This window comes from Eretmochelys imbricata, chromosome 23 (assembly GCF_965152235.1).
Source record: "Eretmochelys imbricata isolate rEreImb1 chromosome 23, rEreImb1.hap1, whole genome shotgun sequence".
NCBI classification, from domain to species: Eukaryota; Metazoa; Chordata; order Testudines; family Cheloniidae; genus Eretmochelys; species Eretmochelys imbricata.
This window is the reverse complement of record NC_135594.1, coordinates 12,986,201-13,006,911: the sequence shown is the minus strand read 5'-3', so window position 1 is coordinate 13,006,911 and position 20,711 is coordinate 12,986,201. Positions and strand designations below refer to the sequence as shown.

At 65.7% G+C, this 20,711-nt stretch overlaps 1 protein-coding gene across 3 annotated transcripts; it reads right to left on the bottom strand.

The window, feature by feature from the left end:
• Positions 1–1,697: 1,697 nt before the first annotated feature.
• LOC144279004 (C-Jun-amino-terminal kinase-interacting protein 4-like) lies at positions 1,698–20,319 on the bottom strand. Of its 3 annotated transcripts, XM_077840416.1 has the most exons (27): positions 19,143–20,319; positions 18,350–18,470; positions 17,542–17,612; positions 17,132–17,205; positions 16,729–16,804; positions 16,189–16,312; positions 15,889–15,970; positions 15,230–15,330; positions 14,851–14,902; positions 14,379–14,531; positions 12,690–12,741; positions 11,825–11,955; positions 11,181–11,234; positions 10,945–11,079; positions 10,664–10,793; positions 10,417–10,500; positions 9,484–9,534; positions 8,756–8,912; positions 7,487–7,652; positions 6,961–7,041; positions 6,019–6,086; positions 5,794–5,942; positions 4,683–4,854; positions 4,438–4,548; positions 4,015–4,161; positions 3,499–3,612; positions 1,698–3,141 (listed from the first exon to the last, which is right to left on the bottom strand). In XM_077840416.1, exons 1-27 carry the CDS (start codon positions 19,434–19,436, stop codon positions 3,041–3,043), a joined length of 3,051 nt encoding a protein of 1,016 aa, XP_077696542.1. In that variant the 5' UTR covers positions 19,437–20,319; the 3' UTR covers positions 1,698–3,040. The 3 variants fall into 3 exon arrangements, with proteins under 3 accessions (XP_077696542.1, XP_077696544.1, XP_077696543.1); XM_077840418.1 differs by lacking the exon at positions 3,499–3,612; XM_077840417.1 differs by lacking the exon at positions 9,484–9,534.
• Positions 20,320–20,711: the final 392 nt, after the last annotated feature.

Sequence of the window (20,711 nt, the reverse complement as noted above, 5' to 3'; positions counted from 1 at the left end):
GCGCTGAGAGCTGTCCCAGCTGGCCAAACGGAACGTCCCAAAGACAACGCCCCCTCCTCCAGCCCAGCCATCCAATCAGGGAAGGGAGGGGGGTTGATGTTCGCAGAGGCTGGCCTGACAAAACTTTCCAAAGACGACGCCCCCCCTCCCACCCAATCAGGGAAGGGAAGGGGTATGATGTACACCGAGGCGGGCCTGACACAACGTTCCAAAGACCACGCCTCCTCCCTTTCTCACCCAATCTGGGAGGAGAGGGAGGGGATGACTTAATAAGTCCAGCCTTGCTGAAGGTTTCAAAGACCACGCCCCCGTTAGCTCCTATCCAATCACGCAGGGGAGAGAGGAAGGAGGGCTGACACAACGTTCCAAAGACCACGCCCCACCCAATCAGGGAGTGGGTGACGTCGGAGGTGGCTTCTGAAGGTGGGGGGGCTTTGGGGTTCCCTCATTGGGTGATGTTAGGGGCGTGGGGCTGCCCCATAGGGGTTTCCCAAGGGGCCCCTCAGCACCTGTCACTTTTAGGGGAGGTGGGGGGTGCCTCCAGTCTCAGCTACCTGCGCCCCTTGTTTTTTCGGGGGGGTCCTCCAAAGCCGAAGTCCTGGGCTGCCGCCCCTAGAGCCCCTGCGTGACTAGCCCTGGCTGTGGGATCGCGGGGGCGGGGGCGCTGGGACCCCCATCCCCGAGCTCCGCCATGGTCAGACACCCCGGCCCTTCGCGACTAATCAAACCCATCTCAGAGAAACACCCACCTGGTGCCAGTTCAGACGGGAACAGCCTCCTGCAGCTGGGGAAACTGAGGCAGGCTGGGGGCAGAGCCGGGCACAGATCCTGGCGCACTGGGGTCCCTGCCCAGGGCTGTCCCACACCCACTAAGCCACCTGAACCAGGTCTGAGAGCCCCAGAGAGGTTCGGGGGCAGGGGACCAATCTGGCAGCCCAGAAGCACAAGAGCTGGAAGGAAGGTAGCCCTGGAGCCAGGCTGGGAGGTACGGGGTGGGGTCTGGGAAAAGCAAGGCAGTGGGGCCTAGTGGGTAGATCACCAGCCAGGGCCTCAGGAAACCTGGGCCTTATTCCCAGCTGTGCCACTGGCCTGCCGGCAGACCCCCTCCCTGCACCTCAGTCTCCCCATCTGTGAAATGGAGACGAGAAGGAAAGCTCAGGGGTAAAAAGCGGGAGATTTTGGACCTTTTTCTCAGGCAGAAAATCCCAAAAGCTCAGGGGAGGGGGGCCGAACCAGTTCTTGAAGCTCCCTCCCCCTGCCCAGGCCTGATTTTGGCATGAGAAGGGGGCGCGAAGTGGCGACCCTGGCCCAGAGACGAAGGTCTTGGAAAAGCCTTTTGTGCTCGGAAAAGCATTTTGTCAAACCTCCCGCCGCCCCATGGCTCAGCACACAGGGACCCCCGATGTGGGAGGCTGGGGAAGAGCCAGGGGGGCTCCCTGCCCGTCCCCCTCTCAGCCTACCACTCCCCCAGCCCCTCAATCCCTGCTACCCTGCACACCAGGGAGCTCCCCCCACCCTAGGGCCAGATTGGGTGCCTCATTCCCCACACCCCTGAGCCAGCCAGTTCCTCCCCTCCTCCCACCATCCAGGGCTGGATGGGAGCCAGTGCCCTGAACCAGCCAGACCCCTGCCCTTGGGCCAGATAGGAGCCCCCCACCGGCTCACTGCGTACCACCCTAACAACATTTTAGCCCAGAAAAATAAAGCTTTATTAGAAATTGTCCCACAGAAAGATTCCCAGACGCTGCTGGGGGTGGCGTGGCTCAGACAGACTCACAGATGGGACAGAGCCCAACCCTGAGCGTGTAGCAGCAATGGGGCACCCCATGCCTGTGCCCCCCACGAGGCAGAGAAGCCCTGGGGAGGGGGCAGCTGGCATAACCCCAGTGAGGAGCTGTGGTAGGGGTAACTCAGTGCAGGGAAAAAGCCCCTTTAGCCTGCCCCCCCTGTGTCTCCAGTGCGGGGGGGCGGGTACAAGGAGACCCCCAACCCCCTGGCTTAAGGTCAGTATGGATTCCATTGGGTGGTTTCAGGGCCAGGCTCCAAGCCCTAAAGCCTCAAGGAAAGGGCCTGGGGATCCACTGCCCCAGTGCACAGAAGGGAAATTGAGGCACAAAGCAGGGGGAGGATCTAGCAGAGCCAGGGAGAGAACCCAAGGGCCAAGGACTCCACCCTACCCCACCCACTTTGCATGTAAAAGGACAAAAGAGGGAGGGGTTCTGAGATGTGGGTGAAGCCTGCCAGGGAGAGCGGAGTCTGTGCAGCCAGAGGGGAGGGATGTAAATTAGGTGGCAGCAGGGGGAGGGGCCCTGAGACATGTATGGGTCCTGGAAGGGAGGCGGAGCTTGTAAACAATATTCCTGATGGCAGCTGCCATCTATACTCCTGAGTGTGACAGTGGCCCCACCCCCCTTTAAAGGCACAGAGGAGCTACAGTAGCCAGGCTTGGAGGTGGGGTCCCCCTGCTGCGAGGGAGGGCCAGAAGCTGGGACAGACAGAGCTGTGATGGGGGGGCTTTGTTGGGGGGGGGCATGTGGGGGACAGTCGGGGGGGGGACATGGTGAGGAGGGGCTGGTCTAGCAGGGGCAGGGCAAGGTGGGAAGGGGAGTTTGGGAGGGGGTTGGGAAAGGGGGCAGGGCCAGGGGTTCTGGTGAGGTGTGGGGCAGGTGTCAGTGGGGGGCTCAGACTGGCAGGGAACGGGGGTGGGGGCAGCAGCTGCAAAGGGACATGGGGAAGATCCAGTAGATGGATGGGGTGGGGGGCTGGAGGGAGACAGGCCAATTATCCCCCCGCCCCAGCCCCCTCGGCAGCCACTGAACACCAGCAACTCGGGTCACAGCATCATCCTGACCCTGGGCAGCAAGCGGTTAACTCAGCCCCCCCACACACACATCCCCCCCATCAGGAGCTGGAAGATCTACCCCCCAAGCCCAGAGCTGGTATCTGAGTGTGATGGGGTGGACACAGTGGCTCCCCAGGGAGCAGACAGTGCCCCTCACAGGGCAGGCCAGGCCCAGCGCCTGCGACCATCACCCCAGCCTCAGGCCTGGACCTGCCACACAATGAGGTGGCTGCGCACCGAGCGGCGCAGATGGGGGTTGGCCACCAAGAGGTCCCCAAATTGATCGTCCGTGTCATCCCCTGTGAAGGGAGAGAGAGAGAGAAAAAGAGTCACAGCAGCCCCAGGGGCGCCCCACAACGAGCGCTGAGCGTGGCCACCTCTGGGGTGGGGCGTGGGTATACGGGGACCCCTTGCCCGATGCTGGGATGCGGCCACCTCTGGGGTGGTGTGCGGGGGCTGGGTATATGGGAACACCTCGCCCAGTGCTGGGACATGGCCACCTCTGAGCTGGGGCGTGGGGGCTGGGTATATGGGGACCCCTTGCCTGGCACTGGGCGTGGCCCCTCTGGGATGGGATGGGGTGGGGTGGGGCGGGGGTTGGGTATCTGGAGACCCCCACAGAAGCGCTGTTTCCCACCCCCCCACAAGGCACGTACCAATCCGGAGATTGATATACCCCTCTCCTCCGCTCAGCACCAAAGCTGTGGGCTGCTTCTGCCCAGCCCGCTCCTCCTGGCTATTGCTCCCGGCCAGCGAAGGGTTAAGGCAGCCTTGGGGGGGGGGGAAGGGAAGACAAGCTGTTACCCCAGAAACTACCTCTAGGGAGCGCTCCAGGGCTGCAGCTGAGTGAGGAGAGAACCCAGGAATCCTGGCTCCCAGCCCCCACATCTCCACTAGACCCCACCCCCCTCCCAGAGCCAGAGAGAGAACCCTGGCATCCAGGCTCCCAGCCCCGCTGCTTTAACCCCTAAACCCCACTCCCCTCCCAGAGCCAGGGAGAGAACCCCGGCCTCCAGGCTCCCAGCCCCCCTGCTTTAACCACTAGACCCCCCTCCCCTCCCAGAGCCAGGGAGAGAACCCAGGAGTCCTGGTTCCTAGCCCCCCTGCTCTAACAACTAGACCCCACTCCCCTCCCAGAGCCGGGGACAGAACCCAGGCTTCCTGGCAGGTACCTGGGATGCAGACGAAGAACCGGACGGCATCACGGTGCCCGTGGTAGGAAGCCTGGGCGCTCTCCATCGCACAGTAGGGGGTGCTGGCGGGCGAGGGGCCTGGCTGGGACCCAGTGGCCGGGGGGGGCTCTGAGCGCCCTGAGAACTCTGAAGAGGGCAGGAGAGATGGGGAGGGTCAGAGCTTTGGGGGTGTGGCCTGCAGAGACCCTCCCCCCAGCAGGCTAACTGAGGACCCTCTGCCCCCCACGCCCCCATCCCAGTTGGGCAGGATGCTGGCCCCCTCCTCCCCCCCACTGCCCATGGGATCCCGGAGAAACACACACACCCGCGCCCCTCTCCCCCCCTCACACCGGCAGGGCTGGGCTGGCCGTGGGATCTGAGCCATGCCTGGGGGACCCCCTTCCCCCAAGCACCCCAACTCACCCGGTGCGAAGGGCACGGTCAAGACAGTGCCGCTGGCTGTGCCGATCCACAGCCGCTGGGAGAAGCAGCCCAGGGCCGAGACGTGCAGGGAGAAACCCAGAGTGTTCGGGCCTAGAGAGAGAGTCGGGGCTGATGAGACCCCACCCTGAGCCAGCCAGTCCCTGCCCTGGGGCCGGATGGGAGCCGGCGCCCCACACAGGGGAAACGCCCCACGCCCCATTCCCCCCCCTCCCCGAGCCACTCACCGAACATGCTGTGGACGAAGGGTGTCAGGTCGATCTCCTGCAGGGGCTGGCCCGTGGCTGCATGGAAGAGGCGCAGGGTGGGGTCCAGTCGCACCGAGACCCAGACTCCGTCGCCCGCCAACACCATGTGCCTCACCTGGCTCTCGGGGTGCCCGGTCACCTCAAAGTACCACTGGGGGGTGGGGGGGAGCAGAGCGAAGGGCTGGAGGCAGGGCTGGCAGATCCCTCACTCCCCTGAATCGGACCCATGAGGGCACGCCGAATCCATCCCCAGCCTAGTTGAGCCAATCAATCTCCCAAGATCCCATTGGAACCCCATGGCAGGAGTGGACCTGCAAGATCACCTGAGATGACCCCCCCATGCTCATCCAAGGGGATCCTACAAGATCCACCAACCTCACCTGAGTTGATCCCACAGGATCCCATGGTTCCCTGAACCCCACCTGAGTGGATCTCACCAGGTCTACTGATACCACCGGGGTTGATCCCATGCAACCCCGTGGATACCCTAATCTCACCGGAGTGGATCCCATGAGATCAGCATGTATATTTACTAATATCACAAGAGTCGATCCCACATGCTCCTGCCCGAGTACCCCACCCCACCAGAGTGGATGCCATGAGATCTACCAGTGTCACCTGAATTGATCCCACAGGACCCCATGGCTCCCCAACCCCATGAGTGGATCCCATAAGACCTACTTCCATCACGTGTCAATTCCCCCAAGATCCCATAGACCCCCAACACAATCTGAGTGGATCCCAGGAGATGTACTGATATCACCCAAGTCGATCCCCACCCCCCTGAATGGGTCCCATGAGATCTCCATAAAGATCTACTATCATCACGGGAGTTGATCCTGCCGGTGTGCCGCACCCCCACCTGAGTGGATCCCCAGGATCTTCCACTATTTCTAAGTGGGTCCCATGAGATCACCTCTGGATTCCATGATCCCTCGCTCCCTTCTGAGTGAACCCCCCGACCCCCGGCTCCTCAACCTGGCTCCACCCACCCCCTGCACCTGATTGCTCCCCCACCAGCTCTCTACTGCCCCACCTTCCCCTCCCTGTACCCTCACTGATCCCCGGCTCCCCCACCGCCCCACCTCACCTGGACCCTGGCGCTGCGTGGCTCCACCACGTAGACCCGGTTGCGGTAGCCAACCCAGACCTGGCCCCCCACAGCCAGCGCGCAGCGGATAGACTGGTGGGGGCGCCCCAAGTCCAGCAGCCGGGGGCGCTGAAGGTCCCAGCGGCCAGCTGCAGGGGGCAAGGGAGAGGAGTGAGTGGGGTAGGGGGCTGCGGGGGGGCTGGGGATGGGGGGTCTGGTACTTACTGGCGTCCCGGTGGAAGACGACAACGGTCCCGTTCCCCAGTGCAGCCACTGCACGGCCCTGGGCGTGGCTATAAGAGAGAGAGAGCGCGCGTGCCAATCGGAGCGGGCGGCCAGGCCACTCACGCCAAGGGCCACACCCCAGCATGCCCTGGGGCGGCCCGCAGTTCGGTGAAGGCCCCCAGCCCGAGGGTACAGCGCCTGCGATCACCCGACAGCCTGGCTCACAGCGGTCATGAGTGGCCACGGACCTCCGCCGGCCTGACATGGGGCGGGTCGCCCCGGCCCAACGGGGACCTGGGCCGCATAGGAACCCGTCGCCAGAGGGCTCCTGATGCCTGCCAGGAGCCCCCTGCACTGGGCCCTGACAGACGCGAGGGCTGGCCCCACGGGCACGGAGACAAACGTGGCGGGCAATCGCAGGCGCACCCGACTCTTAAGCCGCCGGCAGGATTCCAGAGGCCAAGTCTGGCTAACGCGGCTGGGGAACTAACGAGGGTCCTCTTTGAGGCCGTTTCCCGGGCGAGTTGACGCCCGATGCTGACAAGTCAGGTCACGACCGGTGATCAAGCTGGACATTTCTCAACCTCGATAGACGGAAATAGTCATCCGAGAGCTGGGTTGGGGGAGGCATTTGCTCGTGTCAGACCCACATCTCTTGATGGCCAATGCTCCCGGATCGTCCTGGAGTCTCCAGGAATTTCACACGAATCTTGAATTCAAGACTGTGTCATGGGATGAAACCTCGAGGAATATGGCCAACGCAACTGGGCCACCCTATTTGGGAAAGCTCCGGAGCGGGTCTCTCTCCCAACGGCAGCTGGCCCAAGACAGGATGTCACCACGCCTGGATTGGCTCTTGCCGACCCGGCCACCGACCCGGCCAATGCAAGAATCATTGGCCGACGCCCCCGTTGTCCCCCCCGGGCCCAGCCCCACACTCACACCACGCTGTGCACGGCGTCCTTCAGCTGCACCGTCCGCAAGCACCGGCGCCAGTCAGAACCAGCTGAATAGATGGAAATGCTGGAGGAAGAGCATGACAGCTTGGGACAGCGCTGAGATGCGGCCACCTCTGGGGTGGGGCAAGGGGGCTGGTTATACAGGGACTCGGCGCTGAGATGTGGCTCCTCCGGGGTGGGGCGCGGGGGCTGGGTACACGGGGACCTGACGCTGGGATGCGGCCCCTCTGGGCGGCGGGAGGGGGAGATGGTTATATAGGGATGCCGCACCCGGTGCTGAGATGCGGCCACCTCTGGGGTGGGGCAAGGGGGCTGGTTATACAGGGACTCGGCGCTGAGATGTGGCTCCTCTGGGGTGGGGCGCGGGGGCTGGTTATACAGGGACTCGGCGCTGAGATGTGGCTCCTCTGGGGTGGGGCGCGGGGGCTGGGTATACAGGGACTTGGTGCTGAGATGCGGCCCCTCTGGGGTGGGGCGCGGGGGCTGGGTATACAGGGGTGTCTCCGTACCTGCCCTCCTGGGTGCCCAGCCAGACAGTGTCCGTGGTGCCAATACCATCACTGTCCGCGTCCAGGGTCCCCATCTCCTCCTCTAGCTCTGGGGGGTCGGGGGCCAGGGGGTCTTCCAGGATCTCGGGTTCCAGCTCCATGCTCTCGGCACTGGGTGGCCGGTGACCTAGCAGGGACAGCCAGGTCCGTGAGATGGAAGCTAGGGCCGTATACAGCCTGTATAACCTGCGCAGCACAGCATCCTTCTTCCAGGCCGTACAGCCCCCTCCAGCCATCAGTCCTGGAATATACAGCCCCCTCCAGCCACCCCAGTCCATACAGCCCCCATCCCGGTCCATACAGCCCCCTCCAGCCATCTGTCCCAGAATATACAGCCCCCTCCATCCACCCCAGTCCATACAGCCCCCATCCCGGTCCATACAGCCCCCTCCAGCCATCAGTCCTGGAATATACAGCCCCCTCCAGCCACCCCAGGCCATACAGCCCCCATCCCGGTCCATACAGCCCCCTCCAGCCATCTGTCCCGGAATATACAGCCCCCTCCATCCACCCCAGTCCATACAGCCCCCATCCCGGTCCATACAGCCCCCTCCAGCCATCAGTCCCGGAATATACAGCCCCCTCCATCCACCCCAGTCCATACAGCCCCCATCCCGGTCCATACAGCCCCCTCCAGCCATCAGTCCTGGAATATACAGCCCCCTCCAGCCACCCCAGTCCATACAGCCCCCATCCCGGTCCATACAGCCCCCTCCAGCCATCAGTCCTGGAATATACAGCCCCCTCCAGCCACCCCAGTCCATACAGCCCCCATCCCGGTCCATACAGCCCCCTCCAGCCATCAGTCCTGGAATATACAGCCCCCTCCAGCCACCCCAGTCCATACAGCCCCCATCCCGGTCCATACAGCCCCCTCCAGCCATCTGTCCTGGAATATACAGCCCCCTCCGTCCACCCCAGTCCATACAGCCCCCATCCCGGTCCATACAGCCCCCTCCAGCCATCTGTCTCGGAATATACAGCCCCCTCCGTCCACCCCAGTCCATACAGCCCCCATCCCGGTCCATATAGCTCCCATCCCAGGCCATACAGCCCCCTCCAGCCATCCGCCTCGGACTATACAGCCCCCTCCATCCACCCCAGTCCATACAGCCCCCATCCCGGTCCATATAGCTCCCTCCATCCACACCAGTCCATACAGCTCCCTCCACCCATTGTGGTCCATACAGCTGCCCCCCACCCCTCCCCAGCCCTGTGCCCCACACTCACCGGGCAGCCAGGCGGCACACAGCACATGGGTGTTGGGTAGCACAAACTGGGCCAGGACGAGGTTGGCGCGGGCAGCATCCATCACCGTGACCTCACTGGCTGAGTGTGTCCCAGAGCAGACCCACACCAGGCTCGGTGGGGCAGGCTGGGGTGCCCCCTGGGGGAGACACACAGATGCTCGCACCCTGCAAGGCTGGCTCAGGGACCCAAAAGCCGGGCACCTATTGGGAGGGGGACCCCACCCCTCCCCACACTGTCCCCTCCCCTCAGGGGGGTGGGGCTTAGCACTGATTGACAAGGGCTCCCCAAGACCCACTGAACCCCACTGAAAGTCCCCTGGGGATAAAAAGGGGAGGTGCCCTGAAGTACGGCATTAGCTCAAGGGGCAAGGTCTCCCCAAAAGTTTGGGGGCTGCCTAGATTGAGAAGAAGAGGGCCAGGGCACGCCCCAAAATAGGCCCCCTGTCTGTGCTCCACCCTCAGAGAACAGTGGGGGTTTGGGGAGTCTCCTCTACTTTGGGGGGGACCATCCAAAGGGGCAGGAAGGGTCACCAAATAGGATTGCCGTGGAGGGGTCAAGTGCCCCACATGCCACCCCCGCAACCAGGGAGACATGGGGTCTCTCCCACATGGGGGGGAGGGAAGGGGTCCCCGGATCCATCCCTGGCATCAGGGAGCAAAGGAAGGGACCACTGCAGAGATGGGAGGGATTGCGCGCCCGACACTAACCGAGTCCCCGCCGTCTGTCCTAGGCACCCCCATCCCGACGGCACACCACAACTGGGAGGGAGGGAGAGAGTGGGGATGAGATGTCGGACCCAGCCCCACTGCTGGCCCCCCCAAACACTGAGATACAGCCCCTCTGGGGTGGGGTGCAGGGGCTGGTTATACAGGGACCCCTCGCCCAGCACTGAGATGCAGCCACCTCTGGGCTGTGGTGCCGGGGATGGTTACTCTGGTGTTTCAATACCTATAGACCTTTGCCAGCTTAGTGCCAGCTTGGGGCAACAGGACCAGCCCTGACCGCCAGGGGAGAGCGTCCCCTGCTGAGCCCCCACCCCGCTCCCTGCAGCCCAGCGCCCCCCACTGAGCCCCCCACCCCGCTCCCCACAGCACAACGCACCCCACCAAGCCCCCCAGCCCCAGTGCCCCTGCAGCCCCCCACCCCGCTCCCTGCAGCCCCCCACCCAGCCAAGCCCCCCCATCCCACTCCCCGCAGCCCCAGTGCCCCCTGCTGAGCCCCTGCCCCGCTCCCTGCAGCCCAGCGCCCCCCTCTGAGCCCCCCACCCCGCTCCCCACAGCACAACGCACCCCACCAAGCCCCCCAGCCCCACTCCCCGCAGCCCCAGTGCCCCCTGCTGAGCCCCCGCCCCGCTCCCTGCAGCCCAGCGCCCCCCACTGAGCCCCCCACCCCGCTCCCCACAGCACAACGCACCCCACCAAGCCCCCCAGCCCCACTCCCCGCAGCCCCCCACCCCACCAAGCCCCCCGCCCCACTCCCCGCAGCCCCAGTGCCCCCTGCAGCCCCCCACCCCGCTCCCTGCGGCACAACACACCCCGCCAAGCCCCCCCCATCCCACTCCCCGCAGCCCCAGTGCCCCCTGCTGAGCCCCTGCCCCGCTCCTTGCAGCCCAGCGCCTCCTGCTGAGCCCCTCACCTCACCTTGGTGCTGGGATCTTTCTGGTCCAGCAGCCGCAGCTGCGCCAGCATGGGCAGGTCCTGGCCCTCAGCCTGCTCCGCCCGAACCTGCAATGAGAGAGGCCTGGGCTCAGCTGCGGGGCCCCCCCCGCCCCCCCAAACCTCGTCCCGACCGTTCCATCCCTGGGGATTTAAAGGGACAGTGTGTCCCAATCACTGCCCCACCTCCACCCCCACCCCTCCAGCTCCCGGCACCCTGGGGGGCAATTACCTGGGGGACGGCCGGGGGGCTCCAGCCGTGAACCGGGGCCCGGCCGTGCTGCTTCCAGATGTGGGAGCGGATCTGGCGGTAAAGGTCCCGCTTCTGCTGCTGGGGGGAGAGATTGGGGGGCTCCCCTGTGCTGGGGACAGAGAGACACACAGACACTAGCGGGCACAGCCCTCCGTCTGCCCTCCTCCCGTCGCTGCCCCATCTCCCCCGCCTCGCGCTAGGGGGTGCCGTCCTCCACCCCCTCCCCTGTCCGGCGCTTGGGGCCGCCCGTCCATACTCACTCTGTGGGGGAGGCGGGGAGGGGCAGGCACCTCACAGTGGGGGGCGCCCTGCCCCCGTTGCCCCTGTGCTCAGACACCGGGGGCGACGCCGGGACCCGCTCAGGGGAGTCGCTGGGGCTGAAGAGCCGGTCGAAGCTACGCAGAGAAAACAAGCAGCTCAGAGACCCCGTGAAGAACGCGGCCCTCGCCCGGCGGGGGGAACTGGGGGGGACGGGGCGGGGGGGTCATGGACGTACAATTTCCAGAAGGATGATTTCTTCATCTGAGCCGCCTGGACCTCCCGAGATGCTCTGAAGGGAGGAAACAAAGTCGTGTGTCAGGGGCCCCCAGGGCCGTGCCAGGGGCTGGGCGGGCCACCGCCCCAGCCTGACATGAGCGGCTTACAAAGGAGTTTAAATAAGGACCCTCGAATACCCAGCCCCTGCCCCCCCATCCCAGAGGGGCCGCGTCCCGGCGCCGGGCGAGGGGTCCCCGGGTCCCCCGCCCCACCCCAGCAGAGGGGCCGCGTCCCGGCGCCGGGCGAGGGGTCCCCGGGTCCCCCGCCCCACCCCAGCAGAGGGGCCGCGTCCCGGCGCCGGGCGAGGGGTCCCCGGGTCCCCAGCCCCACCCCAGCAGAGGGGCCGCGTCCCGGCGCCGGGCGAGGGGTCCCCGGGTCCCCCGCCCCACCCCAGCAGAGGGGCCGCGTCCCGGCGCCGGGCGAGGGGTCCCCGGGTCCCCAGCCCCCACCCCAGCAGAGGGGCCGCGTCCCGGCGCCGGGCGAGGGGTCCCCGGGTCCCCAGCCCCCACCCCAGCAGAGGGGCCGCGTCCCGGCGCCGGGCGAGGGGTCCCCGGGTCCCCCGCCCCACCCCAGCAGAGGGGCCCATCTGTCAGGGTCTCTCACCGGAGCAGCTCCGTGCGCCTCACGGCGTCCTGCAGCTCCATCAGCCGCTCCTTGTAAAGGTTACGCTCGGTCAGCACCCGCGCCATCTCCGCCCGCGTGAACCGCTTCCGCTGCGAGGCCGGGGCCTCCACCTGCCACAGGAGTCACTGATAACCCCCAGCCCCCCGCCCGCCCCGCTGCTAGACCCCACTCCCCTCCCAGAGCCGGGGAGAGAACCCAGGAGTCCTGACTCCCAGCCCCCCCTGCTCTAACCACCAGGCCCCACTCCCCTCCCAGAGCCGGGGAGAGAACCCAGGAGTCCTGACTCCCAGCCCCCCCTGCTCTAACCACCAGGCCCCACTCCCCTCCCAGAGCCGGGGAGAGAACCCAGGCGTCCGGCTCCCAGCCTCCCCTCTGCTGGCCTGCTCTGACCCACATGCCTCCCAGGGGAGGGTCCCCTTTGCCCACTTTCTGCCTTCCCAGGCGCCCAGCGGGTGGCCGATGACTCTGTGTCTCTCCCTAGCCAGTGGGAGTCACTGGCGCCCCGATTTACAACCCTCCAGCCCCGTCTCCAGGCGGTCTCCCCCCCTGCCCCCGCCCGGCCTGTGGGTCAGCTGCTAGGCCAGAGCAATGGAGAAGTGAGAGGGGAGCTCACTGTTCTCCCCCATAGCTGCCCCCCCAAGGGTTGCCGCCATGCCTGGGGTAGCAAGGGGATCCTATGCCCACTAGAACCATGGATAGAACCCAGGCATCCTGGCTCCCAGCTCCCCCCCCCACCAACCGCTAGACACGACTCTCCTCCCAGAGCTGGGGAGAGAACCCAGGAATCCTGGGTACCAGCCCTCCCTGCTCTAACCACTAGACCCCACTCCCCTCCATCTCGTACCTCAGCGTCGTCACTGTTTTGCTTCTTGATTTCCTCCAGCTCCTGCCGAATCCTAAAATGAGGGGAAAGAACAATTTGGGGACAGAGCTGAGAGTGGGGAGCCCAGGGCTGCGGGTCGGGAGTGAGGGGCACCAGCAGAGCTGTGGGGAGCCCAGGGATGGGCTAGCCGGGGCTGCAGGTCAGGATTAAGGGGCAACGGCAGAGCTGGGGGGTGAGGAGCCCAGGGCCGATGTTGTCATATCCTGGGTTGGGGGGAGGGTTAAGATTATTTTAGGGCCCCCAAACTGGCTTTGGACAATGGGACGAGATCTTGGGTCCTCAAAACCCACCTGTACCCATCACCCCTTTAATGGGGCTCAGACCTCCCCATCCTGGGTCAGGAGGGGTCAGACCCTGGTGTGTACCCCCTGCAGCTGGACGTTGGGGGACTCGGACAAGAGGGGGCCCCAATTCAGGTTGGGCTGGGGGTCCTAGGCCTGCGGGCTCCGGGACACAGAGGGACATGGAGGAAGGCGGTGTCGTTGGGGGGGCCCTGTGACACCCTGTACCCCAAAATGACACCCTGTGCCATATATCATTATCGTGGGTGGGGTGGGAACATATTCAGCAGTTCGCATAACCACATATTCAGCAGTTCGCCGTGTGTGTCACTGAAATACGACGGGAGTCTGGGAGACGCCCAGACCGGGCTCGCTGGCGACAAAGGACCGATCTAGCCTGCCACGTGCTGATGGCCCACGATCCGCTCGCCCCACAGGCCTGCCCCACAGCGTCTCAGCAGGGCCTGGCGACCCCGCGACCCCCGTCTGCGCCGATACCTCTCTGCGCCCACGGATCGGGGCAGGGGCAGTCGAGAGGCTGCAGGAACAATCCGGACCCCCAGACACCTTGGAGCCGACCCCAAATTCTTTTGCTTTACTTTTTATAATGACCCTGGGGAGCGGGTATAATAGGCCAGAGGAAGCCACGCCTCCCCGAACCCAGGCTGTGGCCCCTCCCACTCCGCCCCAAGGCCCCGCCCACTCCACCCCAAGGCCCCGCCCTCGCTTCCCCTGTCCCCCGAAGGCTCGGGCTGTAGCCTGGAGCTCAGAGCCCGGCTGGCGGGCAGTTCAGGTTGAACCGGGGAGGCCAGCGGCCTGGGGCTCAGGGCAGGTGCGGTGAGCGGGCCAGTGCTCGGGGTTAGTTCTGCCTAGGGGCGCTCAGAACGCTGGCGGGTGAGGGGGGGCAGAAGGGACAGTGTCGGGGCGGGGCCTCAGGCAAAAGGGGTGGGGCTGGGGACTAGCCTCCCCAACTGGGGGTTCCCACCCCGCCCACGATAATGATAATTACGATTGTTTTATTATTTTCTCCGGAATTTGGATTTGGACCAAGAAATTTGGCACCTTGACCACAAAACAATCGACTCCCCCTGGCCTGGGGGGTATAAATTGGGGTCCGTGACATCAGCCCAGGGCCTCTCTCCTGCCCCACCCACCCTGAAGGCAACAAGAACACTGGGGGGGCCAAAGACGTTGAGCGGGGGGGGGGGGTGTTCAGCCTGCGTGTGGCTCGTGAGTGGCTTAGCTGGGTGTGTCTCCGCGTGCCACAGACCCAGGAGGGGTCACCTGCTTGGCATGGCAGGAAGAGAGCCAGCCAGGGGGCACCCCAGGGGGTCTGTGTCCCCCGTCCCCACCACCACCCCAGTCTCACCTGCTCAGATCCTGCTCGGTCTCACGCAGACGCCCCTGGCAGCGGCTCAGGGCCTCGGCGGCCCTGTCCTGCTCCCCCCGCAGCGACTCCCGCTCGCCCGTCAGCTCCTCTACCCGGGCAATGAGGTGTCGGCGCGCAGTGTCCAGCACCAGCCTGCAGGGAGCGACAGTGAGCTCTGCCCGGGCCGTCCGCACCCCTTCCTCTCTAGGGGGCGCCAGCTCCCATCCAGCCCCAGGGCAGGGACTGGCTGGCTCAGGGGGGTGGGGAATGGGGCTCGGGGCCTTTCCCTTCTAGGGGGCGCCAGCTCCCATCTGGCCCCAGGGCCTTTCCCCACAACTGTGAATCAAGTTTGTTGGGTCTCCATTCAGATCCCCAGGGATGGGGCTTTCCTCTGGGTCCCCCACACAGTAAGAGCTGGGGAGGAGCGGAGGCTCTAAGAGGGCTGGGGTGTGGTGGTTCAGGGGACTCTTACCTGGTATCCCGGAGCTCGGCGTTCTCCATCATCAGGGTCTGCACGGCGTCACCTGCAGACAGGGGGAGTCAATGTGGGGGGGCAGGTTTGACCACCCCAAACCCCCCAGTCCCTAGGGCCCAACGCCTCCCTTTGCTCTGCCACACGGGGGCACCAGGGCTGGATCCTGGGAGTGAGACCCGTGGCCTGGCGCTGCGGGCATGTGGGGGCCATATCAGGGGGCCAGATAGGGGCTGGGCAGGGCAGGACCTGATGCCCAGCTGGGCAGGAAGCAGGTGAGAGAGAGACACTGGTGCAGGGATGGGGAGGGAAAGGGGTCGGGGAAGGGTGGGCACCAGGCCCAGGGTCGGCCCAGGCTGGGGGGGGGCGTTGAGCTTACCCTGCAGATCGGCCCCCTCGTCCACGTCCCCCAGCAGCTCGAGGCTCAGGCCCGACACCTCAGCGAACAGCGACTCCATGTTGCGTTGGGGGGTTGGGGGGCTGCGGGGCAGAGACACGCCCAGTCAGAGCCGGGACACACCCCCCCAGATCCTCCCCCGCAGCGGAGACAGTGCGCTGGGGGCCGGATGGATTAGAACCAGAACATGGCAAGGAGAGGATATTTCCCCCAGCCTGTGCCTCAGTTTACCTGCCGGGCTGGGAGGTATGTCTGTGCTGGGGCTAGGGGGCTGGCCACGGGCTGTAAGAGCCAGCCACGCCAAGCCGGGAATCGGACACTGCTCATGCCAGATCCCAACTCCCAAACTCCCCAGACCCGCCCCAGGCTGGATCTTTCCCCTGCTTCACTGCAGCCCCACGAGCCCGATCTGGCTGCCTCCCGTGCTGGGGGGACAGGAGAGGGACAGGCATGCACCGGAACGGAGCCATGGAGCGGAGACTGGCACTGGAAAGGGGTCGTGCCCGGAATGGGAGTACCATTGTGGGCATACAGGATGTTCTGGGAATTGGGGGCTCCCCCGGTGCCAGGCTCATGAAGAGAAACAGGGGCTGTGGGGGGGATGTTTCAGGGCCTGCCACAGGGCACATTAGCCCTCTTACCTGGCTGGCAGATCTGGAGTGCGGTCCAACTCCGGGGTGGAGCTCAAGATCTCGGCCAACTCCTGGCACCTCTGCGGGGAGCCTAGAAACAGACAAGTCAAAACTGCTGGCTCCCCAATCTGCCAGCTACCCCCACACCCCCGAGACAGCCAGCTCCCCCCCGCACCCCGCTGCCCCCTGGAGGGGAAAGGCCCCATTCCCTACCCTCCTGAGCCAGCCAGTCCCTGCCCTGCGGCTGGATGGGAGCCAGCGCCCCCTAGAGGGGAGAGGCCCTGGGCCCCACATACACACTCTCCGTACCGTCTCTGGTGGGCAGAGGCAGCTCCTGAGCCAGCGGGTGGCTGTTCCCGGTGGGGCCTGCCCCGTCCTGCAGGGGGTCAGGGGTCCCCTCCGCCGGGGCTGGGCCCGGAACCTCCGCAGCGCCCTACACCCCCCAAAACAGACACAGACGGGGTGAGGAGCAGGCCAAGTCAGGGAGAAGGGACTCCCCTCACTGGATATTGGGGTGCCCCCTCCCCTTGCCCTGGGAGAAGGCCTGGAGCCAGGTCACCCTGGTGAAAGGTGCCAAGCCACCAGCCCCCCATGAACAACGAAGGAGCCCCTACCCACTACAGCAACCCCCCTCTGCCAAGGTACTCCCCAGGGGAACCCCCTAATCCAGGGCAACCCTCCTCCCCCCCCGCAAATGTATCCCCCCAGGAGAATCTCCCCCATAGCTCCCTTCTCTGAACTCCTCCGAGCTCCCCACTGCCCCATAGATACCCCCTGAGGGGGTAGAGGGGTCAGCCCAGCAGCCCATCTCGCCCTCAGCAACTCACTGCACAAATGCGGGGGACCCACCTTGGGGGGTCCGGGGCAGCCAGGGTCCGATGTGCTGGGGAGAAACAGGGGAGGCCAGTGGGGGTCGGATGCAGCACTGGGGGGAGAAGTCAAAGGTCAGACATTCGCCACGGTACCCCCCCACTCCCTGCCCGAGCCCCCTCCCTGTGGGTCGAGCTGCCCTCCCTCCCTGGTGCCCACCCCCTGAGCTCCCAACACACCCTGGCACCCCCAGCGAGCCTCCCCAGCTTCCCAGTCCCCCACCTCCAGAGCCCCCTCCCTATCACACACCCCCTCTCTCCCCGGCACAGCACTCCCACCCAGACCCCTCCCGGCTCTCCGCAACCCAGCGCCCCCCTGCTGAGCCCCCCCTCCTCACAGCACAGTGCCCCCCAGCTCCTTTGCCACCCCCTGTGACTAATACCTGCTGGGCTGGGGGGCCACAGGGGCAGGGGGTGGTACCGTCAGGGCCTTCAGCTCCTTGTAGCTCTGAACCATCTGCCAATGACAAGGGGGTGGGGGCTAGTGCCCCTCATGGACAACACACTCGCCCTCCCCCCGACCCCACCCCTAACGTGACCCAGTCCTGCGGGGCGACGTCCAGCCACAAGGGGGCACCAGGAGGGGCAGTGACGGGGGCGGCTGGGAGGGCCAGCAGGGGCAGGTGTGGGGATCCATGGGGGGCAGGGCTAGCATGGGGCAGCTGGGGGGGAGCAGCCAAGGGTGGGCCATGGGGCGTGGGGCCAGTAGGAGTCATGGGATCCCGGGACCAGCAGGGGGCAGCTGTGGGGATGGGGCCAGCAGGGGGTGGCCGTGGGGGCCAGGGGGTCTCACCTTGCCGTGGGTCTGGGCCAGGGCTGACAGCTCCTTGAGCAAGGCAATTTTCTGTTCCTCCAAGCTGGCCACTGCCGGGGGTGGGGGGAAGAGAAGCGAGTGACCCCCCCCATCCTGAGTCTGCAGGGAGCCAGCCCCCATTGCTGTCCCCTGCCCCCAGCCAGCCCCCATGCTGCCACCAACCCTCTCAGAGTAAGGGGGCGGGGCCAGTGAGGGGGCAGGGCCTCACCCTGTGCCTCTTGGCACTGGAAATCCCCCTTTTCTGACACAGCCCACACCCACCCACCACCCCGGTCTTGGGGAGCCGGAAAAACCCGTCGGGGAGACGCCAGGGCCCAAGCTGCTGCTGTTTGATCTCATCTGGTCTCAGTTACCGAGGCTGCTTTGTTATTGTAGGGTCTCTGGGGATCCCCGCTTTGTTACTGTAGGGTTTCTAGGTTGATGCTTAGAGCCCTCCCAAGTTCACACCCACGACACATGCATCACAGACTGTGAAATCTGGTCCCCCTGCGTGAAATCTGGTCTTTTGTCTGCTTTCACCCACAAAATTTATGATTTTAAAAATCCTATGACCGTGAAATTGACCAAAATGGACCATGAATTTGGTAGGGCCCTAAGTATGCTGAGACACCAGTGGGGGGAGCCTCCCCCCAGAGTCCCCCTCCTGTTGACCCCACAGCCCCTTGGATGCCCCCCAGCCCTGGCACTGTCCCCCCCCGGGCTCCCTCACCACCCTCTGTTTCTTCCCTGACCCCCGCCCCAGCCCTGCGACCCCCCCAGCGCCTCCGGCCCGCTCTCCGGCCCTCACACTGGTCCGCGTAGCTCCGGGCCTTGTCCTCCAGCCGCCGGCTCTGCCCGTCCAGCCGGCTCAGCGCCGCCCTGTGACCCTTGCGCTCCTGCTCCACCGCGTCCTCCAGCTCCATGTAGCGCTGCAGAGAACAGGCCACTGGCAGCGAACCCAAGAGTCCGGGCGCCAGACTGCATCCCCGGCACAGAGGGCTGCGGGTCGGGAACCAGGGGTGCCGTGCAGGGGCGGGCTGCGGGCCGGGATCCAGGGGCGCCGTGTGGGGAGGGCTGCGGGCCGGGATCCAGGGGCGCCGTGTGGGGGGGGCTGCGGGCCGGGATCCAGGGGCGCCGTGCGGGGGGGGGCTGCGGGCCGGGATCCAGGGGCGCCGTGCGGGGGGGGGGCTGCGGGCCGGGATCCAGGGGCGCCGTGCGGGGGGGGGGCTGCGGGCCGGGATCCAGGGGCGCCGTGCGGGGGGGGGGCTGCGGGCCGGGATTGAGGAGCTATGTGGGGAATGGGGTGGAGGGGCTGCAGGTCTGGATCGAGGGGCACCATGCGGGGGATGGGGTGGGGGGTTGTGGGTTGGGACTGGGGAGCACCACACAAGGGGGCTGCGGGTCAGGATTGAGGGGTGCTGGTCAGGAGACGGGGTGGGGGGCTGTGGGTCCAGATCAGGGGGCACCGTGCTGTGGGGCTGTGGGTCAAGATTGAGGGGCGCCATGTGGTGGATGGGGTGGGGGGCTGCACGTCGGGATTGGGGGATGCTGGGCAGGGGATGGGGTGGGGGGCTGCGGGTCCGGCTCAGGGGGCACCTCACCTCCTCGGCTCTCTTGCGCCCGGCCCGCTCCCGCTCGTACTGGCCCAGGAGCCCGAGCTGGTCGTCTCGCAGCAGCTCCAGCGCCTCATCCCGCTCCCGGATCTGCCCACCGGCTCGCTCCAGAGCCTCCAGCACTGAGACCAGCTGGGGCAGCAGCCCGGCCACTGCCCCCCGCCCGTAGGCCCCCACTAGCCGCTCCAGCTCTCCATACAGCCCCGCGGCCAGCCCCGAAACCAGCTCTTCGCAGAGCGCAGGGGAGGCCGACTCCCCTTCCTCCCCAAAAATCTCCTCCATGCCCTGCTCCCCTCCCCTGGAGCCCCCTTCCCCCGTCTTCCAAAGGCAGCCTGCCCTCTTGCACCCCAGTCAGGGGATCCAGGCACCTCCCCTCTAGCTCTGACCAACGGGGGACCCCTCTGTTTCCCAGGCTCTTAAACACCCCCCCACTGCCCCCAGAAGGGGCCAAAGCCAGAGGTGGGGCACCTGGGGGCGTGAGGGGAGTCCTGGGGCGGGGGGGGGGTGCGGAAGTGTGATGGGGGGGATCCTGGGGAATGCAGGGTATCTAGGGGAAAACGTTTTTTAAAAGTTTTCACAAACCCCCAAATTGGGTTATTTTGGGGGGGCCAAAGTTTAAAAAAAATCAGCGATTTTAAAAAATGGGGGGCAGCGAGGTGGGGGGGGTCAGGTTCAGTTAACTGGATGGGGGGCGTTCATGAGAATCAAAGTCACTCACCAGACCTCTTTGAGGGAGCTCAATAGGGGGCAGAATTCCTGATTTCCAGAGGTCTGGGGTTGGGGGGTTCAGGGTGTGTGTGTGGGGGGGTCCCAACTGGATTTCTGAGTGGGAACGTAATGGGGGGCCTAGCCACTCCCTCCTGCTCCCTGCCCTCCCACACTTCCCCTTTTGATTCCCAATGCGGGGGAAGGGTTACAGTTGAACTCCCCCCCGCCGGACTGGACAAGGGGGGACGGGACACCCCGACTTTATAAATTCGGGAACCCCTCCACGTGGCAACCCCGCCCCCGAAACACGGAAGTTTCCACCTCGGAGATCAGAAGGGGAGAAAAGTTTTCTCTCCCCGCCCCCTGGGAAATGGGGGGTGAATCTGAGGTGTGGGGGGTAGATCCAAACCGGGGGGGCAGATCAGGGAGACAGTGGATCCCCCCACACCCTCCTCTGCCCCCCACACCCAGCCCCACAAACGCCGGAGAGCTAAAGCAGATGGGGGTCGCTCCCCAACACAGGAAGAGGTTTAGGGTCAAGGATTCCCGCCCCCCAACCCAACCCAACCCCACCCCACCCCCTCCCCGGCGCCCCGCCCCCCCCGGCACCGGGCTCTGTCCGTCGCTCTGTCCAGGCGCCCCCGACCCACGTGGGGGAGCTGCCAACTACCCGGCTCCAGCTGGTCTCAGGGTTCTAGACCCGCCCCGCGGACCCTTGGGGGGTGAGAGGGCGGGGCCCAGAGGGCAACGGGCGTTCGGAGTGGCCAATGGGGATTGGAGGAAGCGCCCCGGAAGGCCAATGAGGAGGGACTAGCTCGGAGGGGGGGGGGATTAACCTTGGATCATATG